At 43.2% G+C, this 24,109-nt stretch overlaps 2 protein-coding genes across 2 annotated transcripts in view; one reads left to right on the top strand and one right to left on the bottom strand.

The window, feature by feature from the left end:
- Positions 1 to 2,591, top strand: part of ULK4 (unc-51 like kinase 4) — a 215,026-nt gene extending 212,435 nt beyond the window's left edge. Inside the window, exon 37 of the mRNA XM_066556214.1 lies at positions 462 to 2,591. Coding sequence (XP_066412311.1) covers positions 462 to 546 — 85 coding nt within the window. The 3' untranslated portion in view covers positions 547 to 2,591. The remainder of the gene's footprint in view (positions 1 to 461) is intronic.
- CTNNB1 (catenin beta 1) lies at positions 2,322 to 24,109 on the bottom strand. The gene is made up of 16 exons (XM_066556215.1): positions 23,866 to 24,109; positions 10,680 to 10,740; positions 10,059 to 10,286; positions 9,666 to 9,919; positions 9,337 to 9,575; positions 9,051 to 9,252; positions 8,570 to 8,714; positions 7,990 to 8,093; positions 7,566 to 7,904; positions 7,150 to 7,308; positions 6,110 to 6,229; positions 5,804 to 5,954; positions 5,593 to 5,714; positions 4,363 to 4,423; positions 3,387 to 3,607; positions 2,322 to 3,095 (listed from the first exon to the last, which is right to left on the bottom strand). Exons 2-15 carry the CDS (start codon positions 10,690 to 10,692, stop codon positions 3,399 to 3,401), a joined length of 2,346 nt encoding a protein of 781 aa, XP_066412312.1. The 5' UTR covers positions 10,693 to 10,740; positions 23,866 to 24,109; the 3' UTR covers positions 2,322 to 3,095; positions 3,387 to 3,398.

Below are 24,109 nucleotides of genomic sequence, written 5' to 3' on the forward strand. Positions count from 1 at the left end.
TGAGGAAGGAAAGGGCCCCAGTGCAGGGCTGTGGTTGGAGGGGCAGTGGCTCCTCCTTGCAGGAGGTGGGCAACACCTGGAGTGGAAGTGCCTGCCTGTGCAGAGCAGCGCTGCAGGCAGAGGGCTCTGTGTGTGTGTGAAAATACATCTTTCTGCCAAGCTGGATTTGTGCATGTGAGGAGTCATGGGGTGTGTGATAAATTCTATCTGCCTTTTTTCGCAGAGGAGGTTGAGTGAGGCAGCAGTTACTGGGAGTTGGAGCTGAGATTCATTTCTACTCAAGATGTGCTACAGGGCAGAATCACTGGTTAAAAGTTACTGCTTAACAGAAAAGCAGGTGGAGAGTGCAGTTTATGGCCACTCAGAATTTTCTAGCATAGGTAAAGGCAAATGTGGAATTTGAAGAAAACATTTTTTTCTCCTGAGGACATCTAATGAATGTTACTGTTTTTCATTTCTAGCTCTGACGTTGACAGCGCTGTTGCTCCCTTGGCATTTGAAATTCTGAGAGCGGTAGGACATGAAAATATCAAGACTCCCAAGTGAACAATTTTTGACCATCCTTCTGAAATGTGCAGGTTGTGTACCTTGCTCAGCACCTTGGTCCTGCAGGAACACCTTCAGATGTGCTGAGCATTTAGCAATCCGAGCTGCAGCATTTGCAGAATTTGAGCTGGCTCAGGAAGGGAGGGAATCTGGTTCAGGGGTGGGGAAGGGGTAGTTTGTTTTTTAAATCCCTGTAAGGATGAATTCTTGGTTACTACTTTGCTTTGCTGGCATTACATGATGTAGGCTCAAGTATTTGACAGTTTGAAAGTGTAAATTAAATGAATAGTAGAGTTACTTCACAATATAAAGTGTTTCACTATTTCAAGCTAGTTAGAAATGCTCATTTATCTTTTGGACCAGGCCACTGCCTTGGCTGTTCATATTAAGGGGTCACCTCATGCTTGTGACTGGCACTAGAAAATACCTTTTTATCAAGACAGACAATATTGTTCACCTCAAGCAACCAGTAGCAACCACTGTGATCACACAGAGCCTGTGTGTGGGGCATGTAAGGATAGATGTTACCCAGGTTTCTACTCACAGCCTTGTACTCGCTAGCCCCTCCTTAGTCTAGCACTGCTCAGCTTAAGCTACAAGGGTGGAGTGTTGTTCTCAGCTGCCAACGCTCCTGGCTGCAGTTGGGAACAGGTGTGATGATGACCCTGGCAGTTTGTCAACCCCCCAGTAAAAGCTGGTACCCTAGGAAAGGTCCTCAGTGTGCCTAGAGTTAAATTCTTCTCCACATGTGCTGTGGCTGATGTCTGTCAGTTTGTCAGTGCACCCACCAAGCTCAGGTGCCTGTGACAGCTGCTGCTACACCGCTACTCTCGGACAGCCCCGTTACCCAGAGTACGTGGATGCAAGCAAACAGCCCCATGGTAAAGACACAAGATTTCACCTTGTGTCTTACAGGAATTGTTTTCTTACATTACTTCAAATACTGCTATCTTTCAGCTGGAGTTACTAGAAAGAGGGAAGAGTGAAGTGCTGGCTATTATTTGGGGTAGTGTTTTACAGTAAGAGTCAAAGAAAGAGCCAAGTGTGGCTGAGAGGAACAAAGCTGAATTCCTTGTGTGAGCCCTCTCCCTCTGCAGCAGAAGGGGAAGCAGGCTGGTGTGGCTCCCTTCAGCTCTCAGCATCTTGAGCCAGGAGCCTCTGCAGCAAAGCCTGCTCTGATCTCCTGCTGGCAAACTGCTGCCTGCAGTGGATGTGCCTGGAGTGCTGCTCCCAGAGCTGGTGACAGCTGCACGGTGCACACGTGCAGCCTGCGGCTGAGCCGGCAGCCTCAGAACCACTTTGTCCCCTTGCAGTCACACAGGTGCTGCCTCAAGGGAAGCCAGTCACACACAGGTCTCGTCTTGCACAGCAGCTGAACACTGAGGACACCTGAGAAGGGCTTTGAACCAGCTGAGAGCTTGTGGGCAAAGGATCTTTCTTTCCCTGTCCCTTAGTGCTGAGGGGAGCTGAGGCTGCTCACCCTTAGTGAAGCCCTGAGAAGTGGGGCTGGCAGGCCTGGCACCAGTGGAGTTGCCTCACATCTGGCTATGCCTGCCCCACGCTGAGGACCCTGCCAAGGCAAAGCAGGGGCAGACTGGTGCCTTGGAGGACTGCAGCAGGAAACCTCCAGGCTATGAGGGGTAACTATGCCAGAGTGGGATCAAAGGGGTTTAGTAAACTATTCTTGTATCCCTCCACTAAAGTGGTTGTGCAAGTCCAGGACTATTTCTGAACACACAAATATATTTTGTGATCTGAAATAATTTGACACAGAATGAATTAAAAGTTTACTTTAATTTTGAACCATTTTATAACTGCATTTTTCTCATGAAGCATCTGTATCACAGCAGGCTACAATAACTTTGGGATAAAAGGCAACTGGTAAACTGTCCAATACAAGGTTCCAAATAAACAGTTTTTACTGGCCCCTACCCAGACATATCCCAGATAAAGTTTTTGATCAAAAACATGAAATAGATCCACCTGCTTATTTTAAGCATATTAAAAAGGAAACTAATTGGACCATTTCTATTTGTCTAGTTTTTTATACAAAAAGGCTACACAATGTTACACTTTATTCAGAATACAGTTAGAGCGATTATGAATTAGTGTTCTACACCTTTACTCAATCCTTAAAAATTAGAAACTGCTGTAGCATATTCACTATAACTTAATACTACGAGAGACTTTAAAAAAAACTAACAACAATTACTGCAAAAAGAAAGGCTACTTCCAAAGCAAGCAAGGTCAGTACCATTACAGAGATTTAAAAAAAATAATAAATTTTTAACAAGCAAGGCTAGGGTTTGATAAATTCCATCTTGCAACTCATTCTTATGCATTCTTCGTTTCTTGAATCACTCCCAAAATCCATTTGTATTATTACTCCTCGACCAAAAAGGACCAGAACAAAAAGTTTACTTCAATTGTTCCCATAGGAAACTCAGCTTGGTTAGTGTGTCAGGCACTTTCTGAGATACTAGCCCACCCCTCGAGCCCTCTCAGCAACTCTACAGGCCAATCAATGCAAGTTCACTCAGATGATACAGCTGCAAAGAGAAAAAACACAGGTGTCAGTGCTCCTGAGTCATAAAGGGCTGTTGTAACACATCAAGACTGCATGAAGCCGGTGCACAAGACGTTACAGTTAATTACTTCCACACTTCACGGCAGAAGTCAGTTTGGAGTGTGCTCATTGTGTATTTCCAGAGCATTTATTCATTATTGTGGCACACTAGGACCCAGTCGAGCCAATCCCTCCCTGCCAACCAAGTCCTCAGTCCAGTCAGCTGTTTTTCTCTTTTTGTTTTGTTTTTAAATTCAAGTTTGGAGCTTCTTACCTAAAGGATGATTTACAGGTCAGTATCGAACCAGGCCAACTGATTACTGTCACCTGGAGGCAGCCCATCCATAAGGTCCTGGGCATGGCCAAGATCTGGCAGACCATCAACTGGGTAGTCAGCACCAGGGTGGTGGCCACCCATTTCATGTTCCATCATAGGGTCCATACCCAAGGCATCCTGACCGTATCCGCCAGAGTGGAAAGAACGGTAGCTAGGATCTAAGAAAGTTAAAGGTGGCAGAGGGAAAAAAAGCATAATGTTAACAGATGTTAGATGCATCAGAAGCTGCAAGTATCAGTGTGTGAGGAGATCGTGTAGCCATCTAATTGTTTTCTAGTTCAGCCAAGTTCAACACAATCTGGTGCCTGCCCTTAACAGCTATTCCATTGTTCGGAAAGGCCTTCCAGTAGGATTCTGCAGACAAAGCACACTGCAGTCAGAAGCACGAGCAGATTCCAGCCAAGCCATTAGTCTGCACAATCAACAGTACTAAAATTCAACAATACTGCAGCAAAACCAGGCTCCAAGACTGTAGACTTGCTTCTGAAAGACTAGTCAAAAATAGCTCAGAATCCTTAGGGATAGGCTTGTGTTCAAATCTATAGACACTCACAGACTAACGCATTCAATACCAGCTTTGTTGTTTTAAAGAAAAACTGCACTATTGGAATTGTCAAGTCCATTTGTAAGGAATGGAAAAGATTTCTGGAAACAACAGCTCAGCAGGAGGTGTTCCCACAGGACTCAGACAAGAGACACTGGTTTTGCATGTTCATACGGCTCCCATTTCAGTGCTGCCAGTGGTGTTGCAGAAACGGGTTATTTGAACTGGCAGTTCCCCATCTGCCTGTCAGTTTGCAATACCTTGCTGAAGAGTAAATTCACTCTTCACTCATTTGCAGTTCTCCTTTAAAACCTATGACTTGACTTCATCCAATTGAAAGTTTAGTCAGGGGGAACAGAAGACACGTACCATCTGGGCGGTATCCAAGAGGCTCTCCCTGGGCACCGATATCCAGTCCGAGATCCGCTGTCTATGTGTACACAAAGAATTACAAAACAGTTTTATCATCGGCTCTTTCAGCCAGCAGCAGTAGTTCTGAGTTTAAAAAGCTGTAAAGCTTGCCCTAAATCCCTTTGAACAACTGCTCTGCAGTGAGCACTGCAGCACTGCTGTCAACATGAAATGCCTTTTTAGCTAAGTATCTGCATCCAACATGTAATAGCCAGATTTAGGAATTCACAGATCACTGGAAGGAGGGTTCTGTCTGGGAGTGAAAAAGATGGGGTAGGTCTAGGAACATTCCTCAGGTACACCTGTCCAGATCCTGCAAGTCAGATATTCCCAAGCCAGCAACAGAGCCTTTAAGAGTTCTGAAGGTACCTCTTCCATTTGTTCAATTACAGAAGTAATTGCCTGCTTGCAGAGCAATTGTCTAACTCGTCTCAAAGAGATAATCCATTTTAGCTTCCCACCCCATCCATTCTTGTGGTACACAGAGATTTTAGGAAAACAGAAGAGTAAGCACTGAAATAGTACAAATTAAAGGCTACTGCCCCTTGTGTAGTAGATACATACAAGACAAGCTAGGCTCCTGAATTTTAAGAATCTGTGGGAAGACAAAGAATGAGTGAAGCCTTCCCTGTATCCCATCCACACAGATTGACTTCAGTCTCAATTTACTGTGTAGTCCATTAAAAATGAAAAAATGCCATGTGTGATAATGAGCCTGCAAACGTATTCAAGTCTGAAATATCAAATGTATTGAGGTCTCAGGACAAGCTGAATTCCCAGCCCAAGGTTGTTTCAGATATTGTTGGCTTGATAGAAGCCTCACGGGATATGTTTTATATTTATGCTTCCTTCATATCACTCATGTTTCTATTTTTGCATCCAGAGTTCATCAGGTTTTGACAAGCAACACAGAAAAGTACAAAGTTCTTGTATACAGCCAGCTTTGCACAATAGCAAGCATAATGAGCATTACACACTTCAGCAGCAGCAACAGAGAACTGACTCTTCCTGTCTGCCAGGGAAAAAGCAGCTTGAAGGCTGCTTACCACAGGTTCACTGCACCTGAGCATAGAGAGCAAGTGAAGAAGGTACAGCCACCACACACTGTGTAAAGCTAGGCTTGCATCTACACTTCACTGGTGGAAGGAGGGAGAACACAAAAGTTCTAATACAGATCACAGAACTCACCTCGTTCCAAGCCATTGGCTCGGTCCGGAACAGGGAGCTTGTCAACTCAACAGAAAGTCGCTTCTTGTAGTCCTGTGGTTTGTCCTCGGACATTCTGAACAGCACTGCAGCTGCGTAGGTTGCTGCCAAAAGGAAGAGTGATTTTAGTAGAGGTCAAGACTTTTATCAACTCTTCTAACACAAGTATGAAACCAGCCTTAAGTTCACTTACCAACACCCTCATTCCTAGAATGAAGCAGTTCTGTTAAAGGAGCAGTTGCACCTTCAGCTTCGATTGCTTCAGCTGCCTCCTTGTCTTGAGCCAGTTCACAAAGTACACCAGCAGCCACTCTCTGGATATTCTCTATGGGAGAGTACAACAACTGCAACCAAAACACAAGGGTTCTTTTAGCTCTTCCACTTGAAACGAGCTCTTCAGTACACTCTGACTTAGCAGCTCTATCCAGGAAGTGCAACAAGAGCTGTTTTATTTCTTTTCCTAATATGTATTATAGTGCTGTCCTGAGCTCTCACTTACCTGCACAAATAGTGGAATGGTATTTAGACCCCTGATTACGATTCGATTATGAACATCACGTGCAAGAATGTGCAGGGCTCCAGTGCAGCCCTCGACAATTTCTTCCATACGCACACCCTCCTGGTTAGGAGAGAAAAGGCATTTTTGAATTTGACATATTGCATACTCTCTTCTTAAGTGACTATCAAAAATCCAACCAGCAGTTCCAACTAATCATTTAAACTCATCCCCTGCATTTACCCCCTCTTCCCCTAAGCAGTAGCCTTCAAACTTAACATCCCTGCTACAAGTCAACCCAGAGTACCCACCCAAATTCAGTAGTGAAGCATCCCAGTGGGATGCCTCAGTGGCTTTTATTATGAACTTTCTCTCTGATAACACCATCTCTTTTCCTACAACCTGGATTAGCCCCGCAGTTACTAAGCTGGAAACAGCAGTTACCAGTAGCAAAATGGTCCCTTCTTGCCTCTGCATCAATTAACTAAACTCCTGTACTAGGAGATGCTGCTTCCATTTGCTGTGCTAAGCGAACCCCTCCTTTGTTAATATGTTTAACAGGATAAAAAAAATCCAATTGAGTCTGATCTTGTCACACTGACCTGGAAGCCAAAGAAGTAACAATTACGGAGCCTGAACAACTTCTCAGTGCTTTTACAGGTCTAAGCACCCTTGCAAGTATGCAATAAGCTGTGACAGAATTCTTAAACCTATTCTTCTGAGAAGGAGGAGGGACTTCTGGTTTCTTGGTAGACAATTATTTGCCTTGCCAGAGTAGGCAGTACTAGAATTTCTGTGAGTACTAACATTCAGAATTGAATGCTCAAGAGGTTATTAAAATAAGAACCAAGGTTTGTTTTGGTACCATGATTTAAGAAAAATCTCAGGTTTGCCAAGACAGAGCTATCAGCACACAGATAATAATGTGAACTAGAGCAAATGGGACAACAGTTCTTTAGCCCAAGCACTACAGGACTGAGGTGCACTGACAATGAGGAGCTGGAGAGAACTTTGAGAGGTGCAGTGTGAGGGAGGGCACTCACCACAAACTGCTGTTGTGTCCCGCCCATGGAAGTGCGTCGCTGGGTATCCTGGTGTGCTCTAACCAGCAACTGCACTAGCCTTGGGATAGCACCTTGTTCACGCAGCGGGGCGTGGTTCGCAGGACACAGAGCCAGGTTGCGGATCAAGCCAACAGTAGCCTGCAGGTAAGGAGCAGGTGGGGAATAAAAGAGCAGGACAGGTGTGCTTGCTGTTAGTGACTTCTTTTTTTAATCAGTTCATCTCAAATGTTTAAATCTCTAAGAGTAAACACTAAGTTGCTCAAGTGGAGCAACTTCTCCAGCAAACAAATTGTATCCCCAACACCGTGGGGACAAAGAATTTTTCACTTTTAAAGTTATGTTTTAAAGAGAACAGTTTTCAGTTTCAGCTCTGGCAGCTTTTAACCATTATTTACCTTGATCAAAGGCCAGTGTGAGGGCGGGTGCAACAGCTTTACCACCACTGGGAGCCCGTAATGGAGACGTACTGCATTTTGAGCCATCTCTGCTTCTTGGTGTCTGCTGGTGAGGTGACGGAGCGCACAGATTGCAGGTTCCGTGATGTCTTCCCTGTCCCCAGCCCGGAGGACTGTACGCACCAGAGCCTCGATGCCACCAACCTGGCACACCATCATCTTGTTCTTGTAATTGTTACATGTAAGGTTAGAAAGGATGCCAGCGGCACAAGTCACAACGTTAATATCATCTGATCCTAAAAGCTGAACTAGAGTTCCTAGAAGGCCTTCCATGCCCTCCTGCAGAAAAAGAGGGAAGAAAAAGTTAAGTCTTCTTTTTCGCTACATTGACTTTTGCTCTTGATCCCTCAGACAAGCCCTTTACCTGCTTTGTTGCAGCATCTGACAGATTTCTCAGAGTCCAGAGACAGTTCTGGACAAGACGCTGGCTTGGATCTGTGAGGTGGAGCCCCAAAGCTTGCATCCCACCTGGAAGATGGTACAGATTTGACACCATTACTCAGATTTGACACCATCCTCTGATGCTCACCTTATGAGCAGTCAGGTCCTTCTCTTCCTTGACATCTAAGTGCAAAATCTCACAAGCTTTTGGATCCTTCTTGTCAATATCACAATATGGCTGGGGCCCTAGCCCTTCTTCATAGGAAAATAACAACCCCCTGAAACTCCCTGTGTGACACTGAGCCTTTTAAATGTGTGCATATTCTCAGGGAGGCATCCTGACAACAACTCAGCTCAGCCACTAATAGTTAACAACCAGTGGAGTTACTAAAAACAGCCACCTTTTAATACTTCTGCATACTAAAGGCCTCCAAACCTGCTTATGGCCTTAAGGACCAACCCAAGTTCACTTTTAGATGCTGGCAGTTTCTGTTTTTGGTGGAATGAACTAATCCCAAAGCACTATGTAGATTTTTAAGTTAGAATGAGTACAATGTACTTACCAGCCTCAACAATAGCAGGTTTGTTGCTGGAGCAGACTGACAACACCTTCAGCACCCTACTTGTGGTCCACAATAGTTTCTCGTAAGTATAGGTCCTCATTATGTTTACTAAAGCCTGGGGTCCGCCACTTGCCAGAATAATCAGCTGAAAGACAGCAAAAATAATATTTGTCTGTCACTTCCTACACATGTCAGCAGGTAGTAAACGTTGCTGGCTTACACCCCTCGTGGTCACAGTTCCCTAAAAAAACATTCCCATCTGCTTATGTGGACTGTAAGTTTTATAGTCTCACTATAAGAACAGCAGCATTTCTGCAAGATAATTCCTGTATCCCTCCCCTCTTGCAAGGTCAGGAATGACTGGCAAAAGCTAGTGGCATGTGGCTGAAGATTCAGAGTCAGGAGGTCAGTACACAAGAGCTGTCAGGCCATTCATCACAAGCTTGCTCATTTTAACTACTTCAGCACCAGAGGTACCCACCTTACTTTCTTGATTGCCATATGCTAAAATCTGAAGGCAGTCTGTTGTGATGGCCAAGAATTTGACGTTTGTCTTGTTGAGCAAGGCCACCATTTTCTGCAGCCCACCAGCGAGACGGACAGCCATCTTGGCTCCTTCCTGATGTAACAGGAGATTGTGAAGAGTTGTAATGGCATAGAACAGCACAGAGTCCACTGGGGACCTGAAGAAGGGAAAATCCTCATGAGTACCTGCTCCTAGCAGACCCAACTGCAAAACACAAGCATTGCCTCAGTAGCGCACATACCCCAGCATTTTAACCAAAGCAGGGATGCCTCCTGATTTGAAGATCGCCAACAAGCCTTCACGGTGATGTGAGAGGTTGTGTAGTGTCCCTGCAGTACACCGGGCTGTCTCCACATCGTTTGTGTTTTGCATGGTACGTACGATGGCAGACACCATCTGAGGAGATCTCATAATGGCGTGGCGAGACGCTTCCTTTTTGGACAGCTGATGAACCATAACTGCAGCCTTGTTCACCACCACCTAACACAAGTGTTTGAATAAAGCTTTTAGTTTCAAGGTCATTGAAGGTGCAACAAAAGCAAGCTTTACCCAAGCAAAGAAAATACTTACCTGGTCCTCATCATTCAACAGTTTGGTCAGTTCTGGGATTGCACGAGTTGCAAGTTCAGCATCATCTTGGTAGTTTATCAAATTAACAACAGCATGTTTTAACATCTGGGATGGCTCAGCCAGGCGCTGCACGTTGGTTGGATGAGCTGCATCAAACTGTGTGGATGGGATCTGCATTCCTTCATCCAAGGTTTCAGGGAACATAGCTGCACGCACCCTCTGAGCTCTAGTCATTGCATACTGGCCATCAATATCTGAAAACAAGGCAAATCATCATAATCTCAAACTAGGGATAAAAAGCGCATCATCCAGACTGGCAGTAATTGAGTAGTTAGGTTTCTATATTATTAAACTGCTGGTCCAAGCAAACTGGTGTAACAGAAAAGGCCTTACCTGCAACTTGCTCCTGGGTGAAGGACTGAGAGAATCCCTGTTCCCACTCATACAGCACTTGTGTTGTGTCCACATCTTCTTCTTCAGGATTTCCCTTGCCACTCAAGGAGGGAGCAGTTGTTGTGGCCCCAGAATGGATACCAGAGTCCAGATATGATTGCTGCTGCCAGTGACTGACTGCTGCTTTTCTGTCTGGCTCCATTGCCATATCCAGCTCCATCAAGTCAGCTGTAAGAAATCATTGGTGAACAATTAAGTTTAGTTCAATTGCTGCAGCATGTATTAATCCTACAAGAGATGACAGAGATTTTAAATTAAAATAAGCTGTTATAAACAACTTCATCAACCCAGCACTGCAAGTGAGCAGCAACTTTAAACTGAGACTATATGTTGAACCAAGGCAGACATGTAAACCTGAGGAACAGGCAGAACAATCACTGCTATTGTGGCTATCCTGACCTTACAACAAACTTAGAACAAACTTGTCTGAGGGTTTGATTTCCAGTGTAAGGTATTAATTACTGTAATAGAGCAGATGTTATTCAACCTTTGAAAAGTTGAAAAGAGAAGGATAAGGAGTCTTCTAGATTCTAGTAACAGAAACTGTAATGCATTATGTACCTTGAGTTGCCATGTTCCTTGTTATGCTCCCAGAACTCTTCCTTGCACCCTTTCAGAGATCCTAAAAAAGAGCAAGGTTAGAACTTATTAAACACTAATCAGAGCTAGTAAGACAGGATTTCACATCAGAACACTGGAATTGCAAACTAAGACTTGGCACATCTTGCCATTTCATTATCACAGTGAGTATACTCCAATGCTAATTAGCAAACCTCCATGGACAGACATGCAAAAGAACTCAATGTATCACCCAGACTTCTTCTGTCAGGTTACGTGTAAGATATTCTCTCAGAGCTACAAGAGAACAAGAACTGAAGACTGACCATGACAGAGCTATTTTTCACTCCTCCATCTTTGCATAAGATGAAGTCCAGACATTAAATTCCAGAGTTTGGAAATGCCACAAAGACAATGGCTAAATGTCACACTTCCTCATTTCCCTCAAAGATAATCTACTTAGAAAATACTAGAAAAACTGTCTGATACAGGGCTACAACATGAATTTTCATGGGGAAAGCTGAAATGACAATGTAAGGCAAGTTGCACAAAGACTACCTAAAGAGTCCTAACTGCACTTCCTCGTTTATTCCCTCCCTGTGCCTTAAGAATAAAGGCTTCTTCCTACAAAAAAACCTTCACTGAAGTTAAATTAAAAAAAACCTCATTAAAAAAAACCAAAAAAAACCTGTCCTTCAGTTGAACACACTTTTATTGTTTGCACAGAAAACCAAGATAAATGGGGGCAAGGAGGCTGAAATATGATCAAATGCCCTATATAAATTTTCACTATGAATCTCTATTCAATATCACCAAACAGTTTGGAAGTATTTGTATCTGTACCTGTCTCTTCACTAACCTAGAAAGGCTACAGCTCCACAACAGGTCACTTTTAATTTCATTTGCTCCCCTTCCCCCCACAGTCCCACACTGATTCCAGCACAGACACAGAGCTGGTGACAGCCTATTCTGGGAGCCAGCCAAGCAGAGACATTTCTAGTGGGAGCTTGTGCAGGGAGAAAAACCATCTCTTGCAGCAATCAGCTTCCACTGTGCTGTTAGGTGTTAGAGCTGTGCCGATCCAAACATTCCTGCACGATGAAGTAAAGGCAGTGCACTAACCCCTGAAAGGACAGGTCTGCAGCGCTGCGTCAGGAGAACAAAGTCCGCCTGACTTTGCTGGATTTGTGTAAAGACAGATTTCCAGTTGAAGAGTTTCCTTCAGGAGCACCTTTTAGAAAATCATAATTAAACAGAGGACAGGCCTGCAGTTTTAAAAGTCTCACAGGGTAGGTGGGACAAACTTATATTTCACGGACTCTGAGCCAGCTGCAAGATACTCCAGCAGCTCCTGAGCAATCTTGTTGCTTGGCTGTACAAATGCCAGCGCTGTTTGTCCTGACTGCACTCCCACAACTTTTGGCACCAACCCTTCCCTAGCTCTTTTAAAATGGGTAGTAGATCTGCATCTGCAGCAGATAAACAGCATTAAGCTGATATAAGACATTACACAACATACAATAAGCATCCTGCTGTGCAGCTGGAAACTCTAAATTGGTCCTTCTCCACAGCCTGGAAGAGACTGGCCAACTCAGAGTCTGCTCTTGACAATGGGCATGGAGGATGTGCTGAAAATACACACACTTTTTCCAGGCCCTTACCCATGGATTCTTCCAACATGCTGTTAGGAGTTTGAGAGTGGTAGTGGCAAAGAAAAACTTAAGTCTCACTGTCAGTTCACCATTGATTAAAAAATTCTAATGAGTAGCTAAGTTGAGAAAGCGCCTATACAAAAGCTTGATAGCTCTTTGCAGGTCTTCTGCATTACTTTTTGAGTTCCATTAACACCTTCCAAACAGAAAGGGAATAGCAGTAACAGTAAAATTTGTATCTTTGCTCCCTGCAGTCCACACTCTAAGTCAGATGTGACACTTCCAATAAAAAATTTGGCATGTTCTAGCTGCTATATGAAACTTCCAATATGCTTAGCACAAAAGATTTATTTTTACCATAAACTTTCCCATCTCCTCCATCAGAACTGTGCTAAAAAAAGGATCACCAAACTGGTTTTGAGGTTGACTGTTTCATCTACCACTATGTTAAAAGCAGTGACTGCTTTGAGACATTTACTACCACCTGAGATTTCCATACACAGTAAGGGGGCTTGGGAAGAACATTTATAATTTTCTCCACTGCTGAATTCTGCATCAATGAAGGCAACTGACCTATAGCAGCTGCACTCTGAAATTGCTGTTTCAATTTCTGCAGCCTGAAGAGATCAAAGAGCAGCTCTACCATTAGACAAAATCCAACAGACCAGAGTAGCCACTGAACAGCAGCATTATTCCAAAACAACACTGAAGAACATCTACAAAATAGCAATGAAGAATATGAAGTGTTCAGAAATGCATTCCAGTGACATTCAATCTTTAGAATGCTGACCCTAGATCAGCCTGCTAGTTCCATCTGCAAGTTCCAACATCCTGATCTGCATTTCACACACCTGCAGCCCCCCAGCAATTCCTGGTAGCTTTTTTTATTATTATTTAGATAGGGAATTGGGTTTAATCCTAGTAGTTCAAAGTAAGTGCCAAACAAAAGTAGCCAGGGTTTGGTTTTAGGTTTTCTGCAGGTAAACATTCTCTCATCTTTTGCTTCACATTCTTTTTAAATTTTACAAAGGGGTAAACTGAGTCCAGGCAAGCTGCTGGCTTTGACTTCCTGTTTGTCACTCTGAAGGTGAACCAACACATTTACAAAGGGAGCAACACCACCAGGCTCGCTACAAACATTTGTGCTGCTCATTTCCTTGACAAAATGGATCAGTACAAGGTCAGCCACACACACCTCGACCATCAGGAAGAGACAGAAGGCTTCAGTATACTTTACAAACAAACTTCAGCAGGGCTGCAAGCTTCACAATTTTTGAAGGCTAGCAGGCACTCAGAAGTGGGAATTCTGATAAATATCACGTTATTCAGTTCACATGAATGTACTGCTACGAGTTAAGGGACTCTTCTCAAAAAGCTCCTCCTGCCCCATGAGACCATCCACTTGCTTAGCAAGCATTATCAGCTTTGGGTTTAAATGAAGGTTAGGGTTTTTTAGACTATGTATTAAACAACTCATGTGAAGAGCAATTCAAGACCTTGCACTGGGCTGTATTATGTGGCATCTGCAAGCTTAGAAGGCACACGAGCTAATTGTCAATCTACTACAGAAGACATTTCAATTTTCTTGATTTTCAAAAGGAATGAAAGAAGTATTAGGTATTATTTCTGATCATGTGTTTTTATTAGATATTAATTTCTGATTCTGGAGAACAGTTGCCTACAGTAGTTCTGAAATCTGAACAATTCTCTTCTTTAAGACTGACTCAAATTATACCTGACTGATCTGCTAAGCAGTTCTTCTTAAAGCAAGTCAAAGTCTGCAAGTCTGCCACAAATCCTTTGCTTGAGAGGAGTATGTTACTAAAACTTGCACAAGAAACCTAGACTGATCCATCCAAACACCATGAACTGTTGCACACAAACACCCTGCCTGACCGTGTTATCCTGTTCTTTGTCTCTGTCTCACCTGGGACAGGCCAAGCAACTGCACCTTTAAACTCCCCACCAGTTCTGAATGATAGCATTTGCTTACACAGAACAAGCTGCTCATCTTCTGACAGTCACAGCAGTTAAAAATGTGTATCACCTACACACAAGGGAAGAGAAGCACCTGTACTGAAAAACTGTTTTTCTCCAAGTGCTCTGAAGTCATTGCAACCATTCCCAAGGTGTTACTGAAAGCATCCTTTGGGTCTGATTTTATAACTGGTCTTTGCTGCTTGCGAATGATGTTGCCTGTGTATCTGCTTAACAAAAGTCCACAGCCAAAATATACAGGCAACAGCAGTTCCACAGCTGGTAACACCAGAGAGCACTCATTTCTAGAACCCAAGTCCTTGTATTTCAGTTCTTAATGTAGCAGAAGCTTCCTAATTAACCTTAGTTTTCAAGTCGGGAATTTGGAAAATACATCCAATTAAGGAATTAAAAAACAAATCAAAACAAAACAACCCTTTTTAATCTTCCCCTGGAAGCTGTTAGCCTGTTTTCTAGAAAACAAAATGTGGGGGAGGAAGAATTATTCAAGCAAGATAATACTGACAGTGGAAACATCAGGGAAAAAGCTTTCATGGTATAAAGGCACTTTAGGCAGGAGTGGCTGAACTGTCTCTAAGCAATTTTTGGTCTACCCTAAGCCCCAGATACAAACACACAACAGACAGACCTACTGCTACTGATCTTCGTCTCACGAAGACGTGAGTCAAACCGCTGTAAGCTTGTAATTATTCCTTATCCAAATGTGGATAAAGTTCTCTCCTCCCATATCCACCCACAGGTTCTAAAGAAAACAGAGTTTTTATCTGGCTGCTGTATTGAGCTCTGGTAAAAGTACCTTTGTAGGTAATTTTGGAGGTCCTTCACATACCAGACGCTTCTGTAAGATTGGTAAGAATTCCTGGAAGGACAGTTTTGGTGCTGTGTGTTTTAAGGAATGTTAGAAGTTTGTGGTAGGAATGACAGCTGGGGTTTACAATTTTTTGAAAAAAAAATAACAGAAGATACTTTATTTGAAAATAGATACAGAATGTGCTTGAATTTCACTCTGAAAATTGCATTTTTAAAATATTTATTTTTCTTGTACAAAGATACCACAGAGGATTACAAACAACAGTTTTCCTGGAATGTATTTCCATATCCAGTAAACAAATACTGAAGAGCATTCCCATATTCTGTCCCCAATAGTAGCATCTGCAGTCCTCAGCCACCCTGTCCCCTCTAAAAGAAACTGCCACATACAGTGAGTGTAGATTATTTTGAAGTTAGTTATATGCAAGTATTAGAAGGCCCTGACTATTGGGAAACTAGTCAGCCACCAATACCGACTTTTGCACACCAGTGCTTTAAGGACTTGAATGGACAAAAGCTACTATGAAATTCACTGCAAAGTGGCTCCTGAATAATGATTATGGGCTGTAAATTATCACATTAAACAAAGCAACGCACCACTTGGATATTTTTAGAGAGAAAAGTTAAGGTTTACTTTATTATCAGTACTAGGAACAGGAGTATAAAACTTCATGTATTTTATATTAATGTCAGTATACCTTCTGCTTTTAACAGGGTGATTTTTAATACTATGTAAAAATGTCTTCAGGTGGCTTATGACAAAACATCTTAACCTAGTGGAAGAAACTTGGACAGTATGTAATACCAAAAGGAAACAAGTCAAACCATGCAGTCTTATTCCTCTAACAAGAAAAAAAAAACTATAGGCTTTCACAGCTTTAAAACTTTTCTACTTTTTTTTTTGTTTTGGTTACACAGTAGAAACATTCATCTACAGCCTTCATTACTACTTCAGAAGAAGTGCCATGGCAAGAGATGAAGCAGTATTACTACATTTAAGTGTTGTGCCAAGATGTAGCAACTTGAACTATTTCAGAAGTTCCACTGAAAACTAAGAGCTAGCAGTAATCTTGACCTGAATGCCACACACTGAAATCAATCCTACTGATCCTAGACTGCAACTGAACAAACTGATTAATAACTATACCTTGTGGGAAAACTGCTCTGGTTACTCCTCCAAGCAACATTTGTTAGTTAGCATCACTCCCTCCAACCACTAAGCTATTCTTGCTTAGTGAAGTATTTCTCTTCTTTCCAGTGATAAACTCGGTATCCTGTGTAATCCACCCAGCTCAAATTTATCCAAGCAGGAATACTTCAGACAACACATTCTACTGATGCCTGCAGGAAGTTAGAAGATGCCTTGCAAACAGCAATACATGCTATCTTAGATTTAGCTAATCATATAATAATAAATTAGACTCTGAACCCAGAACATGCAATAGTGTTAAAATGGTCTTTAAATTCTCTTCTTATTAAGACTGAAAGTCTAAGGTTTGTTTTTCCTAACAAACTTCAGGAAGTTAAGAAATCTGAATATGTGCTTTACTGATCTCAATGGTTAAAAGGCTCCAATTTCTGAGCTTTCAGCACCCTTAAGACATGCTGGAAGAGGCAACAAACTAGCTCAGATAAACCCACAGATTTAAAGTGGGAGAGGGGTGCTGATCTGCCAATGCTCACTGCAAGTCACCTCTATTTCAGCCATTCTTCTTTGCTGCTTCATTTCCAATTCATTATTTCCTTTTTCCTCCAGGCATCCCAGACCGCTATTACATCAATTGTCCTGGCTTCTCAGCCTTTGTCTTCTGCCTTAGAAATTATCTAAAAATTCCTTTCTGTAACAAAGGCAGAAAAACCTCCCTATACTAGCTTTTGTAAGGGTTTTTTTTAATAAGAGTTCACTTCATGCCACACAAAAAATAACTGAAAATAGAGAGGCAACACATTATATCAGCAACCTAAGACCAAGAGTACAGAGTTTCTATTCAAATGCCCATTGGCTGAAGCAAACCACATGTAAATATTTCCTTCTTGCTATACTTCTCCAAGTTGATTACAACTGCTTGATGGAACTGAAAGGCAGGCAGTCTGGTAGCCTTGACTAAAACACTGGGTTAGCTGTATCTAAAAACAGAACATGTTCCTCAAAAAATGTCTACTGAAGGAAAGACTTAAGTTACAACTTCCAAAAAACTCAAGGCTTGTTTTGGAGTCAACAGAGTCTTAAGCAAATGTGATAGAGGAGGGAAAGGGGCCACAAGAACTTTACAACAGCTGTCAAGTTCCAGTCTGCCAGACTTCAGGTCTGGAGCACTACAGAGTGTTCCGATATGACAGACACTCACCTATTTTACCTTTCCCTTGCTCCTAAAAGAGAAAGCAGGCTAGTAAAGAATCATACCTCTGCCTAGCTTGCAATGTTCAACAACTACTAAGTTTCTAGTGCACTTGTGACTATAATGTAAGTGTAGCAAGAGCCACATTTTGTTTTGTTCACCTGCAGTACAGAAAGCCACCCAGAATGTGGGTAGTTTTAATCAACTGCTGAAGAGCAACTTTGCCCGGACTGACAGTTCAGGTAACAAAAGGTACCAGAAGTGGAGGTCAGAGATTTCACTTCCAGCTGCAGCCCTGTCAGTGCTGTGCTCTGAGCAACTAACACAGCATGAAGGCACTAACAGCTTGTGCAATTCATCGGGGTCTTCACAGGCACTAAGGTTTAAGTACCTTTTTAAAAGCAACCCATTAGAATTCTCAATAAAGCAAGAGCTAACAGTGGTCTGAGAGGCACTGTCAGCCAACAAATACCTCAGAAAACTAAAGTACAAAATGATGAGAACTTGGAAGAGAATTCAGAACAAGCACATCAGGAAAGTTACTAAAAAAGAAATAGAAGTTCATCCTGGCACCAATCTGCACTATCATTCCAGAAGACGAACTTTGAAACTGTAGAACCAGCTAGGAAACCTCTCCAAACATGAGGCTAGCAATATCATATAAACGTTTTCCTTTTGAAAGAAAGGAGATGCACAGTACTTCACTCTTTAGGACAGACATTCTAGAGAAACTGTGGTAGAATTACAGACTGATGGGACACGCAGATATGTTTAAATGGACTTTTAAACTTGTAACTTCTAAATGGTTGAAGTTTACCTACCACCATAATTTCTTATCAGCAGTCCCCTACATGATTTTGCTTGATGCTGGCCAGAGGCACATGGCTGGGCACCCTATGCAATGTAAAGAAAGCACCTCTTCAGTCACATACTCTTAATTAAAACCATACTGCAGGAGCTGAAATTTCACAGTACTGGATCTTGTCACTTCAGAAATTAAGTGTTTGAATCCACAGCACAGTTACTTCACCCTTTTCCCAGAGAACATTCAGGAGTTACAAGGGGTCTGTCAACCCAATCCTTTACATTCAAAATCACAGACAACTATACCAGGAGCTTCTAACAGGATCTGCAAACAAAACACTCTCTGTCCTAGGTATTTATTTGTCCTTTCTAGAAAATTCTGGTTGCTTCTAAGAGCTATAAGCAGCAGCTGCCTTCAAGTTGACAAATCAGCAGTTCATGTTTGAAAGTAATGATTTAAGAGAGCTTTTCATCAGCAAGTATAACATAGCATTAGCAAAAACTTTCACTTTATTAGTTGGCAAAATAGACCTCAAGCACTTAAGTATCTTCCTGACTGTCCAAGACAGGAGCTGATCATAATCTTAAATGTTATGATGTGAAAACTGCTTCAAATACAACTCTGGTGTTACACATCCAACTTGAGAACAAAAGTAATGAACTTCCTCACATAATGTACATATCAATCCCCTAACAGCAGTTTGTAGCTCAGTATTAGAGGACTGGTATGACAGTTTCAAGTTTATGAACTTGCATTAAGTCATAACAAGATTATCAACCCAAATACTCTCTTAATTATTTTGACCAACTAAGTACCAGCACCACAAACAAATAAACTCAAAACAGTTACTAATCACTTCTGTTCAGCAACGGATTTGGTATCTGTGGGTCACTGGCACACACTTCCTACTAGGGCTTTGTGCAGCATTCACTAAGTTTGAGTATCCTCATGGCTGGTCAAAACATTGAGAGGAGTTTTATTATCACAGCTTAGAGAGCTCCCACCTTTTATTTGCAAGACACAGATATGTACATTATGCACACTCCCATCTTCCTTGGTGAGGGATGAGCCAGTGTTTCTATCCAAGTTTAGTCTGCCAGCAGGACTTAAGTAATAAATATGCAGTGGTTTACAGCTTTTGGTCCATGTACCCATACTTATCACTGAGTAAGGTGACTGTAGTAGAGAGCTGGCAGTAGACAGGATCAAAATTCATTCTTTAGTCTTACCTAGTCACACACAAAAAAAAAAAAAAGTTGCCATTGTGATCATTTAGAGGCAACATATAATAATTCAGACAAATATTACACCACATTTCATTTAACACTCAAAGTTCAGGGACAAAACCACTGCCAGCCCTCAAGTTGCCCTGCCCACATGGTTTTGTGTATCAAAAAGACAATGGTTCTGCAGTCATTTAACACAATCATGTGCATCCCTCACAACAGACACTGTTACAGAAATACCTTTCCAGCCTGTTTGTGCATGGCTTGAAACACTCACTTCTACACCAATACAGGAACAACTCAGCAAACCATCTCTCTCCCAAACGAGGAAGTATCTACCCATAATCCAGTTTCTTCTTAGACTGCAATCACACGGTCAGCCCTGAACTTGGATGTTAAACATTAATCTCTAAAGTTTAAAAGAACAGAGTGATCAGTCATAATTACATTTACAAAGTACTTATGAATCTGAAAGCAGCTGTCTTTGCTTGTCTGTCAGAATAATTCTGTATTTACAATAAGGCACACCAACACTCCAAAAAGGACTGTTCAAACAACAAACATGCTAATGAATTCTGACACTAGAAGATGTTTCTTCAACTCACCCTTAATTTAGGCAAACTGATAAGGGAGTTGCATTTAGCAGCACCTTTAGGATGTTAAAATTTCTGGCCACTGGAGGGCACCTGAAATGTTACCAGGACAATACAGAACTACTTTCTACAGTTGCTGCAGAGTTGGCAAACTTCTCCAATTTATACAAGTCTATTTAGCACAGTAAGTCAGCCCAGAAATGCTGGTTCCAGCAAATACTACACGTACAGTGCACACAGTGCATTTGCCAGCTCCAGCAAAATCCAGCTACCTCACACCGTTTTTTAAATGCAGCAACACAGAATATGAGATTAACTCTTTCACTCTTCTACGTCAGTCCTCAAACAAGGCTCCAGAGTTAATTTAGTATTAAGTAACAGAGCAAGCACTTCACTTCTGCAATACCAATCCAGCCAATGTACACTATTTCCTAATGTCAACTTGGAATAGGAACAAAAAATTCTGCTGTAAACTAACATGTGCACCCAAACTTCCCAAGGCAACAAAAGCACAAGAAGAATTTGCTTCCACATTGGAGTAAACAGACTCAGGAGGTCAGGTTGAGCTACAGGTATGTTTCACCTGCTCACCTTATCTACTTGGTATGCCACACAGACAGAAATGCCAGAATAAGACTTCCATTAGTTCTCTCCCTTGCACCTGAAGTTACCTGTCAGCAAAGAAAGAAAAGCACAAAGCCCCAAAAACTGAAACAACCTTTCTGGCTACTTTCTTCTCATGTGAGGCAGCACAGGCTACACAGCACCAACACAGTTTAACACATTACCCTCCTGGGCTAAAGCCTGATCACAGACTACACCAAGTTTTACCTTGGAATCAAGTGCCAGAAATGGATATTAGAAGTTAACCACTGTCAGGCTGCCTTATGTTGGCAAGTCTAGCCAATTCAATCGGTGCTTAACTGGAAAATCAGAAATACTGCCCTTCCAGGAAAATAATTTTATCTAAAGAGACAAGAAGCATCACACACACAATACTTTACTGCCAAGTTTACAATTTCTAGGTTCCCACCCAGTCAGCCAGCAAGGCACTGGGCTCAGAGTTTGCAAGTGCACGTTTTGAGGACACAGGAGCAAGTCACAGCTGCCTGCACAGTTTCTCACAGGTTTTATCAGGCTTTGTGAAGTATGATGTTCAAGATAAGTAAGGTCAGTCCTGATTTTCCTGCCATGGTATGCAGGCTACCACAGTCACAGAACAAGTTTTGCTGCAGGCAACTGCAGGATAACCACAACCCCAGCATTACCAGTTTAACTATGAATTAAGTAAGTGATTTTGATTACTGCTGTATTTGCACACTAGTCTGCCTACTAGACAATACTCTGCAGAAACATCCCTGTGCAGGAGTTTCAGACAGCACATTCAGACTTCAGCTTCTGAGACAGAAGCCTCCAGCAGCCGTATTTCCTGCTCCATTCTTTCCACCCCTGAAAACACTGCAAAATCAGAACACCACTAGTACTAACCTCCTGCCTTAACATCCCCAAAACCTCAAGTCTAACTCTTCAGAACACGGTATTTCGGGATGCTAATTCAGATGTAGAGTCATTATAGATAGACAGATGTTTCAGAAAAAAAGTCATTATGCCTGAAGGGCAAGCTGGTTTCACAGCCAAGGTTTGGTAAGCCACTTACTGACACACCACAGTCAGAGCAAAATACTGGTGTCCAGAGTAGACATACACCATGCAAAGAGCCCACTCTATTTATAGCTTAGCCAAGGAAAAGCAAACTTGGGTTGATAAGGCTGTAACACAGCATTTGAAGAACTGATTTTTCCAATCAAGCTTTACTTTGTATTAAATCCTTGCTCCTAGAAGCTATCGTGCATGGCATTGTCCTTTCCAACATAGTGTTTTTACTTATTTCTCCCCTAGAACTTGTGAAATGATCAGCCATACAGACGAAAATGAACATTCCCCTGGATATCAGTTTACACCTGAATAGAAAATACCTGAACTAACAAATGAACAAATATAACACTTCTTTAGAACAATCCCAGAACAATGAGACAGTGTAATTTTGAATTGAACAGCTGAATTTAGAGAGCTTTAAACTCTTGCCTGAATACCTAAGCAGCCTCATTTGCAACAGTACCAACCATTAGACAAACGACACAGCAGTCACATACCTGCAGCTGTCAGCATCTTTTTATCAAAACTGCAAGATCAACATTAGGTTCCTGGACTGTTAGGTACTGAAACTCACATTATAACTTGGGCCAATACACACCAGTAAGTTTTGCCGTTTAGGCTTTTTTTTTTTTTGAGCCTTGCAGTAGTACCTTTTTGTCATTCAGAAGCAAAATCATAACTATGAAGTTGCTGACTGGTGTGTGAACTTAGATCAAGAAAACCCCGACACTCTTTCAGCTAGTTTTCTCTGTCTTCGCCTTTACTGTAGCCTCAGCACATAAAGATCCTGTTTTACTAAAACCCCTCCTTGATTTCCGTCCGTCGACCTCAGCATACCAGCCCAGCCTCTTTCCATTCACCACTTGCATACTTTGGGGGATGGGAGGACCACAGATGTCTGGAATATACAGAGTGTCAGAACAATGGCTGCTCCATGAGAAAGAGATCAATAAGTAGCTGATTACAAAGATCAACACTGCTATTCCTGAAGTCACAAGTAAGTTGCCCGTGGTACCTTCACACAGTCTGTCCTCTCTTTCCAGTTAGGATAATTTTCAGAGAAGGCTTTTGGAAAGAGACACTAAAAGAAACGGCCCAACGTCCTACATCGAGTTTTAACTAGGGAAAAATGCAAGGTTTTACTAAATGTAAGAAAACTTGCTGCTCTAGGAACAGCTAATCATGCACATTAGAAATGAACTAAGCTTTGTTAAAAAAAAACCCAACTAAACAAACCAAACCAAACAACAAACCACAAAACAACACACCGTTCCTAGAGAAGTAAGTGCCCTAGATAGTTCAGGGAGTAGCCGCGAGTTTGTCCCCACACCTCAGGAACGCGGTACTTCGGGAGTCTGGAGCCGCCGCGCTCCCCCCGGCCGGCCACGGCAAGCAGCGGGCGCTTCCCCTCGCAGCGTGGGAGCGCCCACGCCGCCCCCTACAACATCCCGAAAAGGCGGGTGTTAAAAAACTTAATGTGATGGCTCCCAGCTCCGGGGAAGCTTCATTTCGGTGACACACAGAAGCAGCAGCACAGCCTCTCCAGCAAATATGCAATGCCACTAAAAGCGAAACCCCACAAGGCAGCAGATTAGTTATCTCCCGCTGACTGCAGTGACCGTGATTAATTATATTCCGTACAAATAAACCCGTACCCTGCTCTCATCCCCCTCCTATCGCCAAAGCGGATCTGCAGCCCACCGGCGAGTTAGTTCTCCCCGAAAAGGGAGGGGAAAGAACCTCTAAAATGATAATAAAAAAGGGTCATTAAAGTACCCCGGGCTCTGCCGCAAACGAGAGCGGAGCCGGGCGCATGGACTCGCCTTCTCCCGCAGCCCAGAGCAGCCACCCCCTCGCCCCAGGACGAGCTTCCCAAGAGACACCTCGGGAGCCGCAGCTGCCGCTCCTGCAGCCACGCAGCTGTCCGGACCTCCCAAAAACAAGAGCCCTCGCTCTCTTCCTTTCCTGCCCCCCCACCTCTCTCCCACCCCCGCTCTCCCCCTCCCCCAGCCCCGTCCTTCCCGCCGGGCACACCCCGGACCCCCTCACGGCCGCGGGGGTACCCGGCCCGGGCTTGCCCCAAGTTCCCGCCAGAGAAAGCGGCACTAACGTTGGAGGAAGGGAGAGCGCAGGGTCCCCCCAGGCTCTGGCGGCGGCGGCTGCTGCTGCTGCTGCCCGGGCGACCCCGGTCCGGTCCGTCTTTCCTTCCTCGTTCCCCCCCGCCGCCTCCTCCTCCTCGCTCACGGCGGTGCCCCCGCCGCTGGCTCCCGGGTGGCGACCGTACGGGGCGGCGGTGTTTCTGTCCCCCGAGCGCCGCCGCCGCCGCTGCTCCCAGCGCCGAACCGAGCGAGAGG

This window comes from Molothrus aeneus, chromosome 1, assembly GCF_037042795.1.
Source record: "Molothrus aeneus isolate 106 chromosome 1, BPBGC_Maene_1.0, whole genome shotgun sequence".
NCBI classification, from domain to species: Eukaryota; Metazoa; Chordata; class Aves; order Passeriformes; family Icteridae; genus Molothrus; species Molothrus aeneus.

Coding starts and splice junctions, on each gene's coding strand:
- CTNNB1 (XM_066556215.1), bottom strand. Junction 9,920..10,058: donor CACCCAGGAGCAAGTTGCAG/GTAAGGCCTTTT, acceptor CCTTGTTTTCAG/ATATTGATGGCCAGTATGCA. Junction 8,094..8,569: donor ACCTGCTATTGTTGAGGCTG/GTAAGTACATTG, acceptor ACCATCTTCCAG/GTGGGATGCAAGCTTTGGGG.